Here is a 16,471-nt window from a genome sequence, read left to right as displayed (position 1 = left end):
AAAACAGTTTTTCTAGCACTAAAGTTAGTCTGTAATAAAGTGTAAATTATACTGGAGCCAAGTCTCTGCTTGAACTCCAACAAAAATACCATTCAATGGGTTGATTCATTTACATCTCACTATAAAATGCCAGTCGTGGGTTTTTATTAGAGTGGGTAGATTATTCAAAAGCAGACAGTAACTGCGACTAATGATGCAGAAGCAGGTTGAGGATTAAGTGTGAGACTTCACACAGAGGTAAATCTGCTGATGAACTGTGCAGCACTTGTTTTCTTGTGTAGCCTCTATGTATTGATTGTGGACTTTTGAGCAAGTCCAAGCATTTAATACTCAAACTTGCTATCAGCAGTGTTTCGCATTGTAGCAATGCTGAGATTTCAGCTGTAGACGTATGCACTAGATGTCTTGCTGACTCTTGCATGTGTGTTGGCAAGGAGAGCTGAGACTGCTTAAGGGGTGGCTTGTATGTGGACAAGTTTGATTCATTCTAAAGCTTAAACGTGCACAATGTTCCATCTGCCACTTCAAATGAAATTTGACTGGAACATATTTAAACATTGAGAGTTCTAAAGTTAAATGCAATACAATTACCTTTTTATTTTTTATGTTTCGCTGTCATTGAACATGTCATTTCACATGATACCAAATGTATACAAGTAGAGTTAAACAGAAAAGGGTAGTTGATCCACAATATAAAAAAATATTAATAATATTCAACCCTAGGCATGTCCTTTGGGTGGAAGAGGTTCTCCTGTTTGACGGCATGTCCCTAATCCTAATTGAGTACATTCATTCCCAAACATGCATATCTCCATATCTACACAATTAAGTGTTGTTAAGCTTACAGTAGGCATTCAACTGTACCATTCAGCGGCAAGGTTCGAGTCTCCTGCAGACATGCCTAGGTTGGAGCAGTAGGGGTCAACATTGGGCTGTACTTAAGGCCCACTTGGACTATGTGCACTGGCCCATTGGGTTTCGCTCATTGGCCAAATGTCCATCCAACCAACTCTAATTCAGCTCCAAGTAAAAGCTACATTTTAGTAGAGCAGAAACAATTATTAACGCTGATGGGAATTGTAGGTTGATAGCATTCTTAATATAAAAACGTCTACATTGGACAATTCATCTATTCAATTCCTGTACATGTTCCTGATAACATGGCGCCTCGCTGATGCACCCTCGTGTTGACCACACAACCGTTGACCCAACAGTTGATGTTGGATTCAATATTGCAGTCTTCAGTGCCTCATTTTGAATCATGTCACATGACACACAAGTAGGCACATGAAAATGGGTGTCACTCACTCACTCATCACCTGTGTCTGGTTTTTCGGAAATTAGTATGGTGGGACCAAGTTGATTGACATACACCAGTCAATGGAGGGATGATAAACAGTTACCCTGTTGATTTCAAATCAAGTAATGAATTAAAATGTGCAAAACTTTATTTAAAATTTGTCTGTTTTTTTTCCCAGGGATTTTGACATGTTGAGCATGAGAAAAACAAAATAAAATTCGCTCAGACTTCACGTAAAAACATTTTACAAAACAATTAGATATCATAATTGTGTCTTATCTGTAATTGGAATGTTTCGTGTAACTTTTTTTGATATACCACATTTGTGTACAGTATATTAACATACAAACATACAAATTAAGATACAAATTTACAAACATAGAAACCGTTTCTGATAACAATGATATGCATAATACTAACATTTCACAAGGTGATTTAAGACACATAGGACATCAGAAACAATCTTGTCCACAAGTTATTCAAATCTTACAGAAAACCCGAGATGCCTGTTCTTAAGAATTATTGTTAAAAAAAACGATAACCTCAATCCATCTCGCACGGACTAAATACATTAGACTCACGTGTGGGCACGATCTACAGTATCTCCATATCAGGAGACTATCAACAAATACTAAACTGAATAAACACTACATTGATTGACATATATCCTATATATAACTTTATAAATGTGTCCCTTTACTGACATAGATTTCTACACTCACTCATTACACTTATGTGTCCATTTAGTAACTTGTGTCACAGTGTCGTTGTTTTCATTTTGAGTGGCAGATGTCAAATATATACCTGAACTTATGGTGATCATTGAAAAAGTTGTGTTTGAGTTCACTTGGTTTAAAAATGGTGGAGCATCATTCTTCAGTATGTTATAAGTTCATGCTCTTTAAATAAGAAACCTGTTTTTAAAACAAGGGTTGCTAAAGACGTATAGTATTTACGAGAGGCTTGATGAGGATCATCCCTGTGGCCTGGATCTTAGGGGTTGTGCTTTTGTTTACAGTACATTTTCTTTAATATTTACACATTCTGTCATAAAAGTAAAGGTTCTAGAAGTATAATGCACAGTATCAAATTAGTAACGCTTTAAACATGTTTAAATAGCTTGTACATTAGCACTGAACAAAAAGTAATTCCCCCTTTTGCCTGGCACAGTTTTCAAAATGTAAGATCATTTTCTAGCTATTCTGCACTACTATACCAAAGGGTTGTCAAACCCTCGACTGCCATGTCAGTTTTTGCATCATCATTTGGCTTTTTACAGTCCCAATATTTTCAAAAATGTTTCTTAAACCCAATTGAAAACATGATATTTGTTTCATGCAGGTAACATATTAAATTATATGGTATTTGGCATTTTAAGTGAATAAAATAGCTAATAAGAATTCCATTAATTTAGCTGGAGGGTGGGATTGCAAAATACTGTCAGCACAGCTGGAGTTGAAAGCTGCGAAATTACCAATGAAAAATCGTAATTGGGTTCACTAGCTGTTGTAAATCTAAAGTATATTTTTATTGTATATTTTTTACTGTTTGCTAGTAGTAGCAGTTTATACCTGGTGTGATGGTGCTGACTTTAATGTCATAACAGTACACTAGGTATACAATTACAATCACGGAAAATCCTATTATTATCCTGCCTGATGGTTTCCATACTGGATTGGGCAGGGTGGGGCAGGGTGGACTCAGGATGGGGCAGGGTGGACTCAGGGTGGAGCAGGGTGGCGCAGGGTGGGGCAGGGTGGACTCAGGGTGGGGCAGTGTGGGGCAGTGTGGGACATAGTGGGGCAAGGTGGACTCAGGGTGGGGCAGGGCAGGGTGGGGCAGGATGGGGCAGGGCAGGATGGGGCAGGGCGGGGCAGGGCAGGGTGGGGCAGGGCGTGGCAGGGTGGGGCAGGGTGGGGCAGGGCGGGGCGGGGCAGGGCGGGGCAGGGCGGGGCGGGGCAGGGTGGGACAGGGCAGGGTAGGGCGGGGTGGGGCAGGGCGGGGCAGGGTGGGGCGGGGCAGGGTGGGGCATGGTGGGACAGGGCGGAGCAGGGTGGGACAGGGCAGGGTGGGGCAGGGTGGGGCAGGGCGGGGCAGGGTGGGACAGGGCAGGGTGGGGCAGGGCAGGGCGGGGCAGGGTGGGGCAGGGCGGGACAGGGCGGGGCAGGGTGGGACAGGGTGGGGCAGGGTGGGACAGGGTGGGGCAGGGTGGGGCAGGGTGGGGCAGGGTGGGGCAGGGCAGGGTGGAGCAGGGTGGGGCAGGGTGGGGCAGGGTGGGACAGGGTGGGGCAAGGTGGGGCAGGGCAGGGTGGGACAGGGTGGGGCAGGGTGGGGCAGGGTGGGACAGGGTGGGGCAGGGTGGGGCAGGGTGGGGCAGGGTGGGACAGGGTGGGGCAGGGCGGGGCAGGGTGGGGCAGGGTGGGGCAGGGTGGGGCAGGGCAGGGTGGGGCAGGGTGGGACAGGGTGGGGCAGGGTGGGCTAAAGTGTCCCCTAGAGTGCCAAAAGAGACTGTTGTACTTTTTCAACTTTTTATATTTAAGATTCTTATATGTTTATCGTATGCACCTTCCTGACACAATAAATTCCTTGTTTGTGTGAACTTCGAATAAAGCTAATTCTGATTCTGAAAAGTAGTATGCTATACTACAAGTCAGCTTTGCTACATTTTATTCATTTCAAAGTTAAAACGAATCCATATGCTACAAGCAAAAAATGTAAATGAAAAATGTAATTTCCAATAAATGCAGTGGAAAATAAACTCCAAGACTTTGCAAGTAACCAAATTCACACAAAAATGAGTCTCAGTCTCGGTGTGAACACTCTTTTAGGTTTTTGTTAATTTGATGGGACCATGTTGTGTATAACCAGTTCTCTGTTGAGGTATGTGGCCCAGTAGACCAAGTTGAAACTGCTAAAGAGCACAGGAAACATGATCCGGGACATGCGGTCGATTTTGCTCACACTGTTGAAGGTCTTCTTGTTCTGCTCTGGTTTGGGCTCTGGTTTGGACTTGTCGGTGGCAGCACTTTTGGCTATAGTGGACAGTCCCGTGTCCTTGGTGACATTTGGACCATAGTTTGCCACAGCAACTGCAAATGCATTGTTCTTCTTCGTGACAGATGCCTCTTTTTTCTGTAGAGAATAAAGAGAAAACTAATCTTCAGTAAACTACACAAATCAGTAAAGCAGTATAAATACAAAGAAAGAGAGTGTGTGTGTGATCATTTGGGTGTGGGTTTGTGTTGTGTTGTAATAACTTATAGTTATTATTTGAATTTAAATGCTTTTGGCCTCTATTGTATCAAAATGATTGAATCTCGAAACTGAAAGTAGGATATGTATGAAAGCAAAACACTCAAAGTAGGGGTATGTCCCTAGTCATCCCATGCTGCAGAGACACAACCTACTTGACCCTTTCAGCTTACTGTTCTCTGTGGCTAATGGCTATCCCCTGGCCTATGTATTATCTGCCCAGTCTTGTCAGTCAATGTGAGGGAAAAATGGTGATGATTGATGCTCATATAAACAATAAAAGTTATTGTAATAAAGAATTCAAGGTATTTTGAGGTTTAGAAGCTATGCTCAAGTCTTGGTCTATATTTCTTATTTGCCAGGCTGCTAATACTTCTCTGAAACAATCAGAAATACTGCATCAGTCTTCTACATCTAAAAGTGCAAAAATAGCTTTGTTCAAAAGATTGGAGTTCTTTAAGTGACATTACCTTGTCATTGACCACACTTTTGCCATCCCAGGCCCAGCCTCTTTTGGTGAAGTAGTTGACTGTAGCAAATTCGATGAGTGCAGAGAAAACGAAGGCATAACACACTGCAATGAACCAATCCATGGCGGTAGCGTAGGCAACTTTAGGCAAGGAATTACGGGCACTAATACTGAGGGTTGTCATAGTGAGTACTGTTGTAACACCTGCATCATCAAAGGGCAGAGAAAAAAGGAAAATCTTTTTTTAAATATATTTAGCTATTGCAACATACACAACCTGTGAAATTGATATAGAATAGGCAAAATAAAATGATTGTCTTACTTTCTGATAAGCTCTTTAGATGCATCTGTAAAATGAGTCTGCCTAACATACTGATGTCTTTCTCACACACATAAACCCATTAAGGGACCCAGAAATGGTATATGGTCAATTTAGTTAATTCCCCAGATTTCTGTTTTGTATGCCAGTATAAGTGAACCATGGGTTATTCAATTCCATGGCGTTAGAAGAGGAAGCGTTAGCAGTGAGTAATACTTATGGCAGGTTTATGAAGGCATTTTCAGGCAAAGTATTTTCCCACAGCTGACTCAAGTTCCTCCCCGTGGCACACACACTGTTGGGTGCTGTAGGACATGTGGAAATCTCACCCTATCACATTCACCATTCACACACCACCCTAGTGCTTTGAGTGAATAATGTGTTTTCCCTTTGATGTTGCTTCGCTCTGCTACACTCACTGGCAGACACACCAAAGCAAGCTTGTTCCTACTTTCTCCCACTCCCCCACTGCCTCAGTGACAAACACTTGCCCAAAAATAAGCTACAAACACAAGTGCTACACTCAAGCATGTCTTGCTTTCTTCAAACACGTTTTGATAACACGATGAAATAATCTGTGTGACTTTTTTATATTTGTGGCTTCATAGAATAATATTATAGACAGCAAAAGGCAGAATTCTGACAGAGTTCTTTCACAATAGTTAGTTGTTTTTCTGTAACAAATTTGAACCAGTTAATGGGCAATGCATTGAACAGAAGGCAAGCGGTGCATTTCAATTTAGGCAAAACAATTTCAAAGGAGAGGAGTATTCTGTTTTTTACTTTCATTTTTAATGTTCCCACATACTCTTTGGTAGTGTTCTTTCAAAAACAAACACAAAAAAACATCCAGTCAAGAGGGCACTTTGTCAATGGCAGGGCAGAGGGGCAGGATTCCTTGCCTGTTTGTTTTTTGTTTAGCTTTTTACTTTATTTTAAATTTTTGGAGGGTGGAGGGGGGTTCTGTGTTCTGTGCACGAGCCTGATCAAATTATATATAACATCAATTGCAAGTGTCAAAGAGGCCTATACAATGGCACAGGTTGTTCATGTTGGTATCAGAATGACTTATTCTATGACATGGTGTGGATATTGCATTCTAGAATGTAAGGTTAAGGTTTCCGTTTTTATGTGTCTAAAATACAGTATTACCATGACATTAGAAGACAAATCAGCTACATACTCACCAAAGACAGTCCTGGCTGGCACAGATTCACGGTTTAGCCAGAAGGAGACCTGGGAGAGGATGACGGTCATGATGCAGGGAAGATAGGTCTGGATAACAAAGTAACCAATCTTTCTCTTCAGATGGAAATGGGCCATCATGACTGTGTACTCGCCTAAACAAAGAGAAAGAGAGAGCAGTAACATTATAAAAAACATATATACAGTATATGATAAACAGCACCCCAACTCTGGTCAGAATTTCAAGCTTTCCTCCAATTCATGTTTGATTGACTGTTTTTGCCAAAAAAAAAAAAAAAAAAAACAATCAGGAGGAAAGCTCATCTTTAGAAGGCGATTGTCTGGCACAGGATGGCTGGGACCTACTTGGCTGGAAAGAATCATGCTGCTCCCAAATGTTTTAATTGACATTCCATTGGCACTACTGAACAACTCTGAGACAGCCTCTTTATTGTACACATCGTGTTTGTGACAAAGACATACCTATTGTACCTTTAACTGTTGACTAATATGTTGAAAATGCTTTAAGACTCAGTTTCCCAGACATGAATTAATTAAGCCTAGTCCTTAAGTAACAGGAAAATTCAAGGAATATATCTATTGAAAAGTGTATTAGTTTTTAGTCTAGAACTAGGATTAATCCACGTCTGTGAAACTGGGCCATAGTGATTCGTTATTATAAGCTCACTTATTTGTCAAGTAAAGTGTATCATTTTTTGGTAATATGACATTTTGTGAGTTAGTGAGACAACCACATTTCAATCAAAACGCATTATATTTGAACATTTATTGATACCAGAGTGGATGTATCTGGGGGAAGCACTCCATGCCTCTCAAATTAACGCGCAACATGCATAGAATATGAGGCGGGGAGCAAATAGAAAAAGGATCCCCCTGATGGACAGTAACATACAGACACCATGGGGGAGATGGGGATGGTGGAGGGTGGCAGCAGCACAATAATACAATAACAGTGGGTGTGTGCGTATCCGTGCAGCCTTATAATGCCGCCTTATTGGACATGGGCCAATGGGCTTGAAGCAGGCTAACACAGGTGTAGTTAATGAGTTTTAGGAAATGCGCTGCCCAAGTGCCTTCACTTGTGTATTATAAATCACAGCACATGCTGTGTTCCTTTATTCTTTCTCGAATTACTGTTACCTAATATACTATATGACCCATAGTATATTATAATAAACTCACCAGTGCTAGATTTGATTGTGTTATTTTCCACTGTTTGACCCAGCAAGTCATATTGGTTCAGTCGGGATCCATCTGGGGCTACCACCACAGACGCTGATGCATTCCTAGTCCAAATGTAAGTAACTTCTGTCATGGTGTAGGCATCTGAAAAGAGTAGATTGGGATATGAACATGAAATTCCACAAAAGGGATTAAAGACAATATAGTAACTAAAATGGAAGGAGGACATTTAAATGTATATTCTTTATAGTTTACGGTTGAGAAATTGTTCATAGTGCAGTAGGTGGTGTCACTAACACAGACGCACAAACTCAAAGTAATCAGAATGGTAATAATAGTGATTATGATTTTTTCATTACCTACTGAGCAGCCCTAATGATCTGTGCTTTTTCAAATAGAGTATTTAGCTACAGATGCATCCCTTGTGTGTGAATTCATTTGGACATTATTCACACTTACAGCTGCCAAACTTCAGTGGACAGGAGTGGGAGTCCATGGGGAAATCTTCAAGGTGCATGGGGCATTCCGCCTGGACTGTTAACCTAAGATGGCACAAACATAACACTCTTAAGAGTCCATATATATGGACGTATGTGTTTGAGTGTATGTCTACAATGTTAAATGCAAAAGTTAACTACTGTATAATTGATCTACCCAAAGTGGCAATACATAATAACTATGCAGATATGTAAGATAACTCGAGGCTGAGAGAAGTTTGCCATCATGGGGAGCCCTGATTGGAAAAACAATTTCCAAAATATTCTTTAAATTACAATGTGAGACGTTGACAGCACTGATTGATGCGTACCGTCTCAGAGGGGGACTATGAACAGCATGAACATGATGAGCAGAGTCTTTAATGAACATTCATAGTTGACTATCAGCAACCCGTCTAAAGCATCGCTCTGGTTAGTTACAAATGTCGTAATATAAAATTATCTTGTTCTTACCCAAGGTAGGCTAATACAATAGATATGAGTGAGTTAACTTCTTGGGTTGCAAACAACCTGAATATTTATGCAAGTTAACGATTTACATGTTATATCTATAAATAAATGTACTTAGTGGCAATGATGGCCTTTATTTGAATTGTGGTTTTGGAAATAAATTACAATCGTTGATAAGAGGATGTTACAGGAGGATTGTACAACCATGAACCCGTAAAGAATATTCTTTGAACAATTTAAGAAACACACATTCTAATATAAAACAGACACTTGGTATCATGAGTGTGAGTCACTACATACCTCATGGTGTACAGCAGAGTTCCATTGTCCATGATTCTGAGAAGTTTGTTGGGCATGGTCATGTTGTGAGCTACGGACTTCTTCCCGTTATGAAAAAAAGTGTCTGGAGTCCAGATTTTACTCGCCATTAGATTGTTTAGTCGCAGGATATTCATTGGCCCATGGAACTTCAATCGCTCATCCTTCCAACTCTGGCGGAAAAATACATCAACAGTGTACTCCTAAAGAAGGAGAAGGTAAAAAAATAAGGCAACACTTCACATGAAGGTTACATTCACTACCATGTCTACTCAGCAATACCTATAGTAAAACATTGTATGTAGATAGAAATTGCTATGTAATGAAATGGTAGCAAGTGTTAGTGGTATAGGTTATTACAAATTTGTAATATGGCACAGTATGGGGATGGGTGTAAGGGTAAGTGGGTTAAGGGGCTAAAACATATAACATCCACTTCCAACTGAAAGCCCAACGACCCCCATACCAAGTTTCACTTGTGTAATAACGTGTACCGCTAAACCATAAGGAAGTGCAACTACATACCAGTTCCTATGGAACTACATTGTTGTGACTGTAGGTATTTCTATCGTATTTTTTTCAAATAAAATATGTATTATAATATAAAATATTTGCACAAAACATTTGTGCAATCACACATTCATTTTCAGAAGTTAAGGTTTGTTGTATTATTAGTGCCACACCCAAGACTAGGAGGCTGTGATCTTCTTCCCTGGAGGATGAGAGTAACTGCCTGCTCCTGTGTCTTGTTACAGTATACCCGTGTTCTTGTGGTCTCTGCAAAGCCTTTCTTAGTTCAGTTTAAGCATAACCCTATCCATTGTATTCTATAGTTTTCATTGTCTTTTGACCTTTGTCTGTTGGCCCCGAGTATGTCTTTGGATTGCCTGTATTACCCTGTCTGCCTGTGATGACGAACCTTGTCTGTGCAAATAAAATAGGAACTAGGTGTATTGTTTAAACACAGTGACAGTGGATAACTAGATTTAAGTGAATAAAAACATTATATATTTAAAAGCAAGACACAAGGAGTAGCAGGAATGCTTTCAAATATACCCGAAAGAGACCTAGACAGGTGTGCCTAACACAGAAAAACTATCAAAGCCAAGTGATAGAGATTCCCCCTTCTGTGAAATTATGCTTTTTGAATTTGATGGAGCCACGGGATGAATAATATATTACACCATTCCTTTCCCTTCTGAAGAAGCTGGCTCTAGTGACCATTTCCCTACTCTTCTTTACTGTTTAAATATTTGAGAGCAGACTAAAGTGGAGGACTGAGAGTATTATGTAGGAACAGAAGAAAGCTTTTCAGGCCTCAGCAGGTAACAGCTTGGAGAACAAAGACGGAGGATAAGAATTGGAAATGAAGGTTAGAACTTAGCAAACTTACCATATCTGTGTCTGATACAGGACCAAAACTGGTGACATAAATATCAGTCTTGACCTCTGTCACCCGATCTGTGAAACACACAAAAGAAAACATATAAAAACACATTCATTAAACTAATACTGTGCCAATTGCGAAATTTGCTCGTACAGTAAAAAGGCCTCTGTTCCAAAAACACCCGTTTGTAAACTCGCAATAGGGCCCTTAGCAGCGTTGCATCATCTTGCACAATTCCTATACATTCCATTGACAAAAGACTTTGCACTGAACAGTTACAATTTTCTCAATTGCTTAGAAACTTGAATCACATCAAAAAAAGGTGTGATGGCCAGGTGGAGACACTGATGCAAGTGTATATTGGTGAGTCAGCTGCAGTACTTGTTCTTCACGTGTTCATTGTTGAGCATGCAGACTCACAGCTGTAGGTTGAGCCAAACATTATGAGGATGTGAAGTACCAGCTTATGCAGGAGAGGGAAATTATCTGCAGTCACCATATTGTTCCAGAAGGTGAGAGCGTCACAGTCAGCCTCAGTTAGGGCAAGGTTTTCCTGGAAGTCAATCAACTGACTTTGCAGAGATGCAGCACTGGCCCATGGGAAGATTCTGCAGAGGACTTGTTTACCAGCCTATACGATATGTAGTGCTGGATGTTTGAGTTTTTTTTGTATATCTCAAAGGGGTCAGGGAATAGCTAAGATGCCCAAGGGTATACCTCTTATCATGTAGTTTATACCTGTTAACAACACTAGATTATGAGTGGGTGCCACTCCAAGCATTTTTGGTATTAGAAAAGGCATTATTTGGATAGGCAGGTTTGAGAATTATTTTACTGTCCTATTTTTTGGCAACGTTCTCAGTTCCCTTGTTCCTATGCAGCGTTAATCAGTATTTATTAGTGATACTTCATCCCCAGACTCGTGCTTTCACACCAACTGCAATCTTCCGCCACTTTTTGGAATTCATATTCTTTTTCCATTGTCTGTTTTGCCATAATTCAAGCTCCAAAAGTGTCAACAGTTACAAATTACTTGTATGCACGGAAGCACAAAGCATGTTTTCTAGCTAGCTATACAGACTTTTAAATTTTGAAAACTTTTCAAGCTTTGAAACTTACTGCTAAAGCAGCATATTGTTGTGCCAGTCATCCATAACATTGGTTGTAATTGAAAAAAAATTATGAGGGTTGAATCATATTTAAGTCATTAATACCATGGGTTTACTTTTACCCCCAAAATATCTGAGATAAAAATCTAAATTTGAGTGTAATTGACTGAATCCTAGGTCAGGTCAGTTGTACCAAGAAACACATTTCCAGAAGACCAAATCAAATCTCAGGCAAGACAAATTATTAGCACTTTAATTAGGATGTGTAAATCCCTAGTCTACAACATATGCACTCACAGTACAGTGACAAAATTTAATAGATCATGTTGCAAGAAATGCATAGTGGTTAGAAAATAAATATAACAAAATAAATACAATTACATAGTACTAAAGATGTTCTCACCCCCAAGTCCAGGTCTCAGCCTATTGTCATAGCCATCCAGAAGGCTGTCCAATATTTTGGTGAAGGTTTTGATGTTATTCTTGAAGACATCTGTGGAATTGGATTCTGCTCTTGATCTAAAAGAAGGTAACAAATCATTATTCGTGTGCAAGAATGTGTTTGAGAGAAAGAAAGAGCTACATTATACTCAATAAAAGAGAGGAAGAGAAGGAGAGCTGTTGGATTAAATCTAAATTTCACACTCAACAGTATATTGTTTGAAAGTTAAAGATGTTTTGAATCTGAAAATCTGAAAAATATGCTTCACATTAGCTGGTGAATTTTGCCATGTTATGTTTGTGAGAGTTGATCTGCTTTTCTCACTGTACTAAAAAGCCCAGTCAAACTGAAAGCCGTCCTCAGTAACCCCTGCCTCAGTCCATAGGAATGGTCTCCCATTCAAGATACATTACATGTATATGTACTGACTAATAATATACTGAATCAGTTTATGCACTGGTAAATGAAAGGGATTCAAAATGTATATGTTTTAAGACTTAAGATCACTGCACCTTTATCTTTCTTTTCCAAAAAGGTTGAGGAGGAACATTTTGAGTGAGGAACAGAAGGGTTCAATTTAAGAGGCCAATACAAGTTGAACCCTTCTGTTCCTCAAAATGTCAGCCTGCTGGGCACTGGCAATTCATTTGATACTGTATCTGGACAAAATGCAAGCCTTCTGGACACTGGCCATTCATTTCATATGGTATCTACACCTCCCTGGAGACATGCCATGTGACAGCCTGTCTCAAGTCCTCCACCATCATCCCTGTGCCCAAAAAGCCAAGGCCAACAGGATTCAATGACTACAGACCTGTCGCCCTGACCTCTGTGGTAATGAAGTCTTTTGACCTCAAATCCATCACAGACCCTTTCCTGGACCCACAGCAGTTTGCCTACAGAGCCAACAGATCTGTGGATGACGCTGTTAACATGGCCCTCCACTTCACCCTACAGCAACTGGACTCCCCAGCATCCTATGCCAGGATCCTGTTTGTGAACTTCAGCTCTGCCTTAACCACCATCATCGCCGCCCTGCTTCAGGACAAGCTCTCCCAGTTGAATGTGCCTGACTCCACCTGCAGGTGTATCACAGACTTCCTGTCTGACAGGAAGCAGTGTGTTAAGTTGGGAACACAAGTCTCTGACTCCCTGTCCATCAGCACCGGATCTCCTCAGGGCTGCGTCCTTTCCCCTCTGCTCTTCTCCCTGTACACCAACAGCTGCACCTCCAGTCATCCGTCTTTCAAACTTCTGAAGTTTGCGGATGACACCACCCTCATTGGGCTCATCTCTGATGGGGATGAGTCTGACTATAGGTGGAAAGCTGACAACCTGGTGACCTGGTGTAGCCAGAACAACTTAGAGCTCAATGCTCTTAAGACAGTGGAGATGGTTGTGGACTTCAGGAAGAATACAGCCCCACTCACCCCATCACCCTGTGCGACTCCCCAGTCAACACTGTGGAGTCCTTCCGCCTCCTGGGCACCATCCTCTCCCAGGACCTCAAGTGGGAACTGAACATCAGCTCCCTCACCAAAAAAGCACAACAGAGGATGTACTTCCTACGGCAGCTGAAGAAATTCAACCTGCTAAAGACAATGATGGTGCACTTCTACACAGCCATCATTGAGTCCATCCTCACCTCCTCCATCACCATCTGGTACGCTGCTGCCACTGACAAGGACAAGATCTGACTGCAGCGTATCATCCGCACTGCTGAGAAGGGGATTGGCTGCAATCTGCCTACCCTCGAGGACCTGCACACCTCGAGGACCCTGAGGCGTGCGAGGAAGATTGTAGCCGACCCCTCCCACCCTGGTCACTCCCTGTTCCAGCTACTCCCCTCTGGCAGAAGGCTGCGGTCCATTAGGACCAAAACCTCACGCCATAAGAACAGTTTATTTCCATCTGCTACTGGCCTCTTCAACAAGGCCAAGGACTCCCATTGACATTCATTCACGTATTTAACTATTATAAGTCCATCTAATGGCAATTCAGTATGCATAAGCCACCTTATCTCAGTATCCGATTGCACTATGTTGACCACTCACGCTGCTCATTCTTATTTTTATATAAATTGTATTTGATGTTTAAATTGTTGTATTCTTAGATTGTTTAGTTCTTAGAAATAGTTAAACTTTTGTACTTTTACTTAATTTAAGATTCATATATGTTTAGTGTTTTGCACCTCCCTGCCACTGTAAATTCCGTGTTTGTATAACATACATGGCGAATAAACCAAATTCTGATTCTGATTCTGATCTGGACAAAATGTCAGCTTTCTGGACACTGGCCATTAATTTGATACTATATCTGGACAAACGTTGCATCTTCTTCTTTCCTTTCCAAAATCTGTGGTACCAAAGATTTTCAAGACTAGAGTAGATTATTAAAAAGTTAGATCAGGGAAAGGGTACAATAAAGTGTTTGAATATTCCAGTGAGCACAGTTGCATCAATAATCATGAAACAATCATGAATGAAAAACCAACAATCCCTTTGAAGGAGCTGCAGAGCTCAGTTCACTCTCCCCATCCACAAGGTCTTGACGTGGCTGGGGAGAATTGAAGATTTAAGTCCCAATCTCAGTATCATTGAAAATGTATGTCACGATTTAAAAACGGAACTATTTGAAATCTGAACAAACTGGGACACATGGAAGAATGGACCAAAATAACTCCAGGGTTTGAATATCCAACGTAGGCTATGCAGGCAAGATCTTTCATTTCCACCCAAAAAATATTTCGGTTTTCAGTGTTTCAAATATACCATTTGTAAGTGACTAATATGAGATAATTATTTCTATGTGCACTATTTGTGCAACTAAATGATTAAAATGTAGGCCTAATGTAGCCTAATGTAAATTATAGAATTGCTCAGGGGGTTTAATAGGGCCTACTTTTGGAAGCACCGTTTATAGAGATAATGTACTCGGCTCCAAAACAAGTCACCAACTCAACTTACTCTGATTATATGCCTAGTCACTAAACATAGTTGTTGGGGATGGACTGGGAACAGGCTCTCTGCAAAACAATGGTCAAACTCCCTGAAGCTGTGCGAGGACTCCACCTACAGTTTCCACTGTAGGGCGCGTCACTGGGTTTCGTGCTTTTATAATTTACCTTATAAATAGCACACAAAAACACACAAAAAACGGTAATGTGATATAATAAACAATTATTCAATAGATTTAGTTGCGAACAATATGTGCAAAGGGGGTAGGGCTTGCCACACATTGCATTCGCTTTCTACCTAAATATGTAGTATACCAAAAAGATAGATATTGGACAATAATGCTTACCTTGTCTGCCACAGTACCACCAACGAAAACATTGCCTGAAAGTTTAAGCTCCGTGCTCTCATTGCTGACAGTCAAGCCTGTACAAACCGGAGAGAGGTATAATAATGCAATTGCTATGGAACGTAATCTCATTCATCAAAAATCGCTTAAATTCCCATACAGATGAGACCAACATCGTTGTATTTTGTTCAACAAATGTTTTCAATCTATTTTACCATCTGCATCACGGTCCTGAAAAAGCAGTTAATGTCAGCGGAGCCTACCGACAACACATATAAAAAGGGTATCTAGAAAACACCCAGGTTAATAATAGGCTACATAAAGCTTTAAATTATTGAGAAATAACCCAGAGTAATATAGATCAACCAATTAATTCAACGACTACCTTCATGTGTTAAGTCTTCCATCTAAATGCACCACGTATTTTTTGTCTCTTATAATATTAGACTTCTGTAATTTTATTACGGTTAGGTTTAGGTTTGGATTTCCCACTTACCTTAAGCGCAGATCCCACTGAAGAAGTGCCTAAAGTAGGCTACAAATAAAAAAGCACCCAACAAAATTTGGCACGAGAGAAAATGGAAACTGCCTTGAATCCTGACTGTTCATTCCATCCCAAATGATATTGGAAGCCACTCTTGCCGTTCACCTGTAACCGTTGCACCGGCGCGATCAACTCGATGTTGCTTGAACCACTGAAGCAAACCTCAGTTGAACACAGCGCAAAGAAACATAAACTAGGTCCTAACGCCAGTCTAAATTCAGACATCAGTAGGCATACTCTAACTCCATATAACTCCACTGATCTTTCATTCTTTGACAGGACTGGAAATTCCAAAGATGGGCAAACCACATACGATTTGTGATTGTTGTACATTATTGTTTTTGATGCTATATTCGTATTGGAGTACCAGAAGTTCCAGTTTATCCCAAAATCAGAATTAAAACAATGGGGTGTCCTTTTTACAGGTTACTGATGTGGATCAATGAGAGACCTCAAACATGTGACTCATTTCAATGACAAGTAGATACACATCTCCTTAGAACCTTGCCTTGTCTATTATTAGTTTACACACAAACAACTCCTGAAAACTTACTCCTGAAAAAGTAATAGCACAATGACAATACAAATTGGCAGTATAAAACAAGAGTTATCCTGGTGCACAAAGAAGATTCACAGAAAAAGATTGATCTGACTGCTATATTTTATTCAGAACACCACTCTCCCACCACCTTC

General features: G+C 40.7%; 1 protein-coding gene and 1 long non-coding RNA gene across 2 annotated transcripts; both read right to left on the bottom strand.

The window, feature by feature from the left end:
• Window positions 1–1,428: 1,428 nt before the first annotated feature.
• Window positions 1,429–3,532, bottom strand: LOC134026339 (uncharacterized). The gene is made up of 2 exons (XR_009931350.1): window positions 3,496–3,532; window positions 1,429–2,970 (listed from the first exon to the last, which is right to left on the bottom strand). It is a non-coding gene; the product is annotated as an uncharacterized LOC134026339 (long non-coding RNA).
• Window positions 3,533–3,922: 390 nt separating this feature from the next.
• On the bottom strand, window positions 3,923–15,988 carry gabra2a (gamma-aminobutyric acid type A receptor subunit alpha2a). Its single transcript, XM_062469004.1, has 10 exons — window positions 15,731–15,988; window positions 15,235–15,311; window positions 11,893–12,008; window positions 10,387–10,454; window positions 8,976–9,196; window positions 8,188–8,270; window positions 7,729–7,872; window positions 6,528–6,680; window positions 5,023–5,225; window positions 3,923–4,432 (listed from the first exon to the last, which is right to left on the bottom strand). The coding sequence occupies exons 2-10, from the start codon at window positions 15,294–15,296 to the stop codon at window positions 4,136–4,138; spliced, it is 1,347 nt and encodes a 448-aa protein (XP_062324988.1). The 5' UTR covers window positions 15,297–15,311; window positions 15,731–15,988; the 3' UTR covers window positions 3,923–4,135.
• Between the last annotated feature and the right edge of the window lie 483 nt (window positions 15,989–16,471).

Source organism: Osmerus eperlanus, chromosome 9 (assembly GCF_963692335.1).
Source record: "Osmerus eperlanus chromosome 9, fOsmEpe2.1, whole genome shotgun sequence".
Taxonomy (NCBI): Eukaryota; Metazoa; Chordata; class Actinopteri; order Osmeriformes; family Osmeridae; genus Osmerus; species Osmerus eperlanus.
The sequence above is the reverse complement of the archived record's forward strand: the minus strand, read 5'-3'. Positions and strand labels throughout refer to the sequence as shown.